General features: G+C 38.9%; 1 protein-coding gene across 8 annotated transcripts; it reads left to right on the forward strand.

The window, feature by feature from the left end:
- Positions 1 to 599: 599 nt before the first annotated feature.
- LOC126619138 (uncharacterized) lies at positions 600 to 3925 on the forward strand. Of its 8 annotated transcripts, none has more exons than XM_050287418.1 (9): positions 600 to 870; positions 1239 to 1761; positions 1900 to 2008; positions 2742 to 2908; positions 2999 to 3085; positions 3210 to 3249; positions 3334 to 3387; positions 3477 to 3533; positions 3616 to 3925. In XM_050287418.1, exons 5-9 carry the CDS (start codon positions 3006 to 3008, stop codon positions 3691 to 3693), a joined length of 309 nt encoding a protein of 102 aa, XP_050143375.1. In that variant the 5' UTR covers positions 600 to 870; positions 1239 to 1761; positions 1900 to 2008; positions 2742 to 2908; positions 2999 to 3005; the 3' UTR covers positions 3694 to 3925. The 8 variants fall into 8 exon arrangements, with proteins under 8 accessions (XP_050143375.1, XP_050143376.1, XP_050143378.1 ...); XM_050287419.1 differs by having other exon boundaries at positions 1239 to 1306; positions 1723 to 2008; XM_050287421.1 differs by lacking the exon at positions 1900 to 2008 and having other exon boundaries at positions 1239 to 1306; positions 1723 to 1761.
- The last annotated feature ends 2873 nt before the right edge of the window (positions 3926 to 6798 follow it).

Here is a 6798-nt window from a genome sequence, read left to right on the forward strand (position 1 = left end):
ACCTTGATAATCAAACGTGAGGTTGTTCTTCAAATGGAGCAATGACAGTTGCTGGTCTTTGAGACACTGGCTGTAGACTCCAGTTGTGACATTATGACAGATAGTGAAGAAGAATAGGAGGACAAAAGATTGTAAAGTTTTCATTTTTGCTAGCTGAGTAAGGAAAGTGTTTGATGAACTGAGGGATTGGTGTGGTGGCTTTAAATTATTTTTCGTCGCTGCAGATTTGGCTTCAAGTCTTGGTCTATTTCTTCTTTTTACTTTAATCCCACTTTTTATCCCATTGAAGTCTTGGTTATTCATTTATTTATGACCGACCAAACCGAGCATGTCTTTTAATTATTAATTTATTTATCTTCTATATATATCTATATATATATATAAAGGGAGAATACCAGTTTGGTGAAACATTCAATAAACCCAATATTGCCCTCATTTCATATGCAAAATACCAAAAGCTAACTGTCTAAAAAATAGGGTTAAAAACGTAATAATACGGAATTCTCAAGGATAATAATTCACAACCATTGGATAAGACATTCACACTTTAAATTCATTTTCACCTTTTAGATCAATTATTCCATAACTGCTACATTACATCCTATTTGAAGAAACACTCCAGATGGAAAGAGGGAAACCATCTATTGCACGTTCAGAGCAGCAGTTGTAGCGGTTGACAGACCGGATATGGAACCGCCATTTATCGCACGTTCTCGATTCCCACATAACATACAAAAGGGAAAATTGGATGATTTTCTCAAACTCACTTTTGTCTTCCGTACAAAACCCCCTCCTCCATGCCTTTTCTGTATGATTTCTTCATCTGCAACTGGCAATCCGGAAAATAAACGCTAGGATTCACACAAATCGGTGAGTATTTTCCCCTCTTTATTCAATTTCCGTTTTGTTGTTGTCCCATCGTTTGCACATTGTTTTTTCTATCTTTTCGTTTGGTGGCCTTAGGTACCATCCATTACTCTCTCTCTCTCTCTCTCTCTCTCTCTCTCTCTCTCTCTCTCTCTCTCTCTCTCTCTCTCTCTCTCAAACATTGCACTAAGGAAGAATACACACTCATTCTTTTAGACTAAAAACCTTGAAATTCTAACTTTCAAGGACGATCTGATAAGCATTTTCGCTAATACTCACTCTCATATTTTCTGTGCTTTCCTTGGTTTTTTTGGTTTGTTCAAGTTTTTAATGGGTTTTGAGTTTATTGTAGTCAATTTTGGGTTTTGTAGAGTCGGAAAATCGAAGACTAAGAAGCAGAGAAGGAGATCGGTGAAGAAAAGGCAAGCAAAAGTAAAAGGTAAAAAACGTGAATTATTTTTTATTTTTTATTATTCTCATTTTCCAAAAAGCAATTTTTTGATATTTTATAATTACTGTTTGGTTGCTGGGAAAATTGGATTATTGGGTAGCAAATAAATTTGATTGTTTTGGACTTATTGGGTCCCACCCACATCGAGAGAAATGCGCCTTCCATCTGTGGTTTTGGAGTAGTTGCATGAAGTAAATTTAATTACATTGTATCTACTGGATGGCTAAGAAATTTTTGGAAGTTGATATCTTTTTGTTGTGTTAAATACTTAAAACTATGTCAACATTGTTTGTATTGCATTAGCAATGATTTTCTTTTTTGGTGTTTCTACATGTCCATACTTGGTGTGGTACTGTCGTTCATCATCTAAAATCTCAATGCTCGTTGAATTATCAAATACTGAGGTTTTCAGCACTGATTGCAAACTGACAGCACTCCCTCAGGTAATCAAATTTTGTATTTCTACGCGTTTACAGTGATTATATGAAGCTCAAATTTGTTTATGTTTTGGTAATTTCGTAGTAGAAATGCTGGAAAGCGATATTGTACGTAGTTTTGATTTCGGAAATTTGTTTCGATAGGTTGAACGTGTAAGTCAATTACATTTTGGTGCTAAGAAAATTGGAGATTGTTTACTGCTCTAATTGTGTGCTACATACTTGGAATTTAGAAGCAAACCAAAACACAGTGGTAATTCTTTTGGAAAATAAATTATTTAAGGATAGCATTTTTTTCCTTCTTAATCTCACTCTATATGTACATAGCAAAGTTTTGGTGGATTTCGGTTTATCTGATGTATTAAAGTGTATGGTAGTTTTGTGCTTTAGTGAAGAAAAAAGAATGCTGCCCTTTGATTTTCGTGGTCTTTTACTGGATTTCTTTATGAAACTCATTTCTGACCCAAAGTATAAAATTTTGGACTCCATTCCTTTGGTTGCAGAATATGGTATGTTATTGTTCTATTATTGCATGTATGCCAGACAAGCTTTGAAGTGCCTTTTGTTAATAGATTATTTGGATGATTGAATAATTGGATCCTTCTTATTTCCAATGAGCACAAGCAGTAAGAAAAGCTTGACAATTTAGTACCTGAGATGACATTTGTTATTGTCTCTATGCCTTTGACATTTTCTAACACGTTTGTTAGTGATTTTTTATATTTTACCGTGCGAAGAAAGTATGAGACTATCGTGTTGCATTGTAAGAAGGTTTAAAAACATTTGTACGTACATATATGAAGACACTAAGTATAGACAATCTCTGAATACTAATTGTACGCGTGATTAAGAAAGGCTCTTTAACATATGCATTGCATTTTAAGATGTCCTAAAATGGGACATATGTTATACATATGCCCAAAAGTCGTGCATTTTTCATATTTATTTTGGTTGTGTCAAAAGTTATTTATTTTGTTTATTTATAGGAACTCTACAAGAAATGCAACAAAAGTGAAGATGGCACAACCTAAAAATGAGCTACCTAGCAGACTTGTTTCTATTTTTTCGCCTGGTTGGGGCATCTCCGTTGGGGTGAAAACGTTGAACTTAGCAAACTAATTCTCAAAGAGTTTAAAAAGAAGAAGCATGAGCAGTATGTATTCATTAGCTTTCTTCTTAATTTTTTTATAAAATAAAATTTTGAGAGGAAACGTTGAACCTTATATATACCTTTTTCATATAGGTGGCGCATGAAAATTGCTTTAGCAGAAATGAAAAATGCAAATGCTCCTCACATCATACGAACCTACAAAAAAGTTCAACGAATAAGGTATAATCCTACTTACCATGCCTATCTATCTTTCACAATATTCTTCCTTTATAATATGTTTGCCAATTAATTATTCATAATTATAACACATGAATATTCTAACTGGCCAATTATGTGGGTGTAGGAAGAAGATTAATCGTAACCATACAATTTTTCTAGATAAGGTATAATAACATTTTTTAATAGTTAAGTATGCAGTACATTATATTATATTAGTTTGAAATATTTCAAACTTAATTTTGTAACAGTTCTACAAGCATCATACCTTGCTCAAACTGAAAAAGTTGAAGCATAGGATTAAGGTACAACATCACATTATTACTTATTTCATAAACGTGATCACAAACTTTTAACTCAAACTTGAACAAATACTTAAATACTTAATTTACAGTTTTCTTCAAGCAATTGGAGTAAAAGTGTTGCTATGGGTAAATTGTCTAATTTAAAGGTACATGTTATTACTCTCTACTTATATAATGATGCTTTGTTTTTTTATAGTTTGACTTCTAATTTCCTCATATTGTTTATAGATTCACAATGAAAACTTGAAGCATCACGTGAAAACAAATGGGTGGCAACCATGGCGCTCATGTTGCAAGAAAATTTAACTCATGGATGGATCTATTTTATTTTATTTTTAATGTTGGTAACTACAAACGTGTCTTCAAAACATATTATAAGGTTTTCTTTAATTTTCATGGATGTATTATAAATAATTTCCTCTTTGTTAGGTTTTCGTTCCTTTTTATTTATTTTTGGTTCCCTGCATGTTTGTGAGATGCACTGCCTATGGAGAAGAAATACTAAAAAGAAGGAAAAAAATAGAAAGAAAAATAGTTAAGCAATTCAGTAATGAGTAACTGAAACGTGTTGGGAAAAAAGAGCCTAACAAAAACAAGAAGTTTGCTTGCTGCCAAAATAGTTAATTTTCTCACTATTGTTTGTAGATTGGCAATGAAAATTTGAAGTGTTAATCAGGAACTGTTTGTACCATACTTGACCAATCCCGAAACTACCGAGCACCGGCCAACGCTATACTGTCAAGGATCCAGAAGAGTTCCCCTCCGACCAGGAGGCCAATCACTACTCGACACGTGTCAAGATTAGAAGTCAATCAGAGCGCATCACGTGTCAACATCAAGAACCAATCATAACATGACACATGTCAATGTGACAAAGCTACAAGTTTTTCTATAAATAGGGGTCATTCCCCCACAATATTGCCTAATGCCATTTGTGTTAAATCATTCACAAGAACTCACTAAATTGAGAGCTGGATCCTTTGTACTTGTGTAAGCCCTTCACTACTAATAAGAACTCCTCTACTCCGTGGACGTAGCCAATCTGGGTGAACCACGTACATCCTGTGTTTGCTTCTCTGTCTCTATTCATTTACGTACTTATCCTCACTAGTGACCGAAGCAACCAAGCGAAGGTCACAAAACCTGACACTTTCTATTGTACCAAAGTCTTCGCTGATTTTGTGCATCAACATTTGGCGCCGTCTGTGGGAAACGACACTTATTCCTACTCTCTTCAGCTGGGTCAAGCTGGTTTCTATCATTCGTACACTTTCTTTTGATCAGGCATCCCTCTCCAACATAGGAAGCGAAGGAAGCCACAGCACACAGAATGACACCCCCCTTGCACATAGTGCGAAACAACGAAAGAAGGAAGGAAAACGAGTTCTTCTTCAAGCTAAAGTCGATGAGTTGGAAGCTCAGAACAACAAGATAGCAATGAGGAATGAGGTCCTCCAGGAGCAATATGAGAAGCTCTTCGAGACACTCCACGAAGCTAGGCAAGCTCAGACACGCGAGCTTGTTGCCCCCGTGGAAGTCAACCATCAACTGGGTGCCCTCCAACATGGAGGGTCACATGCATTCGACATAGATATCCCTGATAGGGAACAGATTACCCCTCGACTTGATAATCAACATGAGGCTTCTCTTAACCCAGTTGCTTCGACCCGAACCATGAGAAGTGGAGGGAGACACCTCTTTGTTGAAGGGGCAGAAGGATCGAAAGCCGTCTTTCGCGATTGTCGGGATTTCCTGAAGCAACGTCGAGAGAATTCCATCCATATAAGCTCAAAGATTAATGACCCAAGGATTTCTGAGAGACTCGGTCCCCTGCCACGGCCCAAGCCGGCCACCAATTTGGGGAATGGGCAACAAGTCCTAGAGAGACATGAGGGTACAGGGGACTCAGAGGTGTTCCGACAGACATACCCTGGAAGCCAGTACAGCGAGTCCAGGGAAAAATCACATGCCCTTGATCAAACCTTCCTAATTCCAAGAGGAGATGGAGATTTACTAAAGAAAGCTCCAGTGGCACATAACTCCGCTCAGGACCCCCTTGTCCTACAACTTCTTGAGGAAGTAAACAAGTTGAAGGCTGAACGTCAGGCTGAAATACCTGACTGGAACCAACCCAGGCCTGGCCCTCTTACAAGGAGGATCCTCAACACCCCCTTCAAGCAAAGACAAAGCAGAAGCTTGGCTTGCAACTTTATACTGGAAAAGAGGACCCGATTGAGCACCTTAACCTCTTTGAGTCCACCATGGCATACCGGATGCACACCGACGAAGAGCGATGTCTTCTCTTCCCCTCCACCCTCTCTGGCGGAGCTCTAAATTGGTATTGTCGTCTTACACCTGAGACGGTAGACTCATTTGAGGAATTGAGGAAACTATTTGTTTCCCAACACATTTTCCAAACCGATCGCTTGCACTCTGCAGATGACATGTACACTATCCGCCAGAAGCCAGACGAGTCATTACGTATGTATGCTGGCCGCTTCAGCCATGAATACTCCCGGTGTGCCGAGGCAGACGACAAGACTGCCCTCAAAGCCTTCACGGCAGGCCTACGTGATTGTTTCTTTAAATACATGATCAATGCCAATACTTGGAAGACTTACTCTGAGGTGATGGCGCAGGCTTATAACCATGCCTCCGCCGAGGCAAAGACATATCAGGAGAAACCCCCTACAACCATCCTTTATCAACAAGTGGGAGGTGGAAGCCAGACTCACCTAAATGAGAAGACCTCGACTTTCTAAACAGCAGTGGCACCTCCCCATGCCTTGCATAATGCTTCGCCGAATCAACAGACATATCAATTTCAAGGCAAGAGGAAGGATTTCCATCCTCACCACTCTCCTTTCAGTAAAAAGAGTAAGGGACACTATCCCGATAACCAAGGGTATCGCCACAATAACGCTCGCCCCCAGGCAGTCAATGCAGTGGGTCAAACCCACGTCAAGATACCCCCTACCCCAAGGTATGAGACATACACGCCCTTGAATGCCACATGCGCGGCCATTTACCCCAGCATAGCTCACCTGATACCAAAGCCAAAGCCGAGGCACCCAGATTACACGCCCCCGAATAACGCGGGCATGTTTTGTTGCTACCATGAGCATAACGGCCATGATAGCGAGAAATGTATCATCCTCCGTGATCGTATTGAAGCTTTGGCACGAGAAGGAAAAATTGATCAATTCCTCATTCACCCTCAAAGGGATAACCGTAACCAACGCCAGGTGAATGTCATATATTCCATAAGCGGCGGCACACCCATATCTGAATCTTCCAATAGGGCCATGAAAAACAGTGAACGAATTTTGAGGCCTAGTCACCAAGTGTTTCACGTGGAAGACATTAGGGGAGGGAAGTATCAAAAGCCTAACTGGGATCCGATATGTTTCT

The sequence above is a fragment of the Malus sylvestris genome, chromosome 4 (genome assembly GCF_916048215.2).
Source record: "Malus sylvestris chromosome 4, drMalSylv7.2, whole genome shotgun sequence".
Lineage (NCBI taxonomy): Eukaryota > Viridiplantae > Streptophyta > Magnoliopsida > Rosales > Rosaceae > Malus > Malus sylvestris.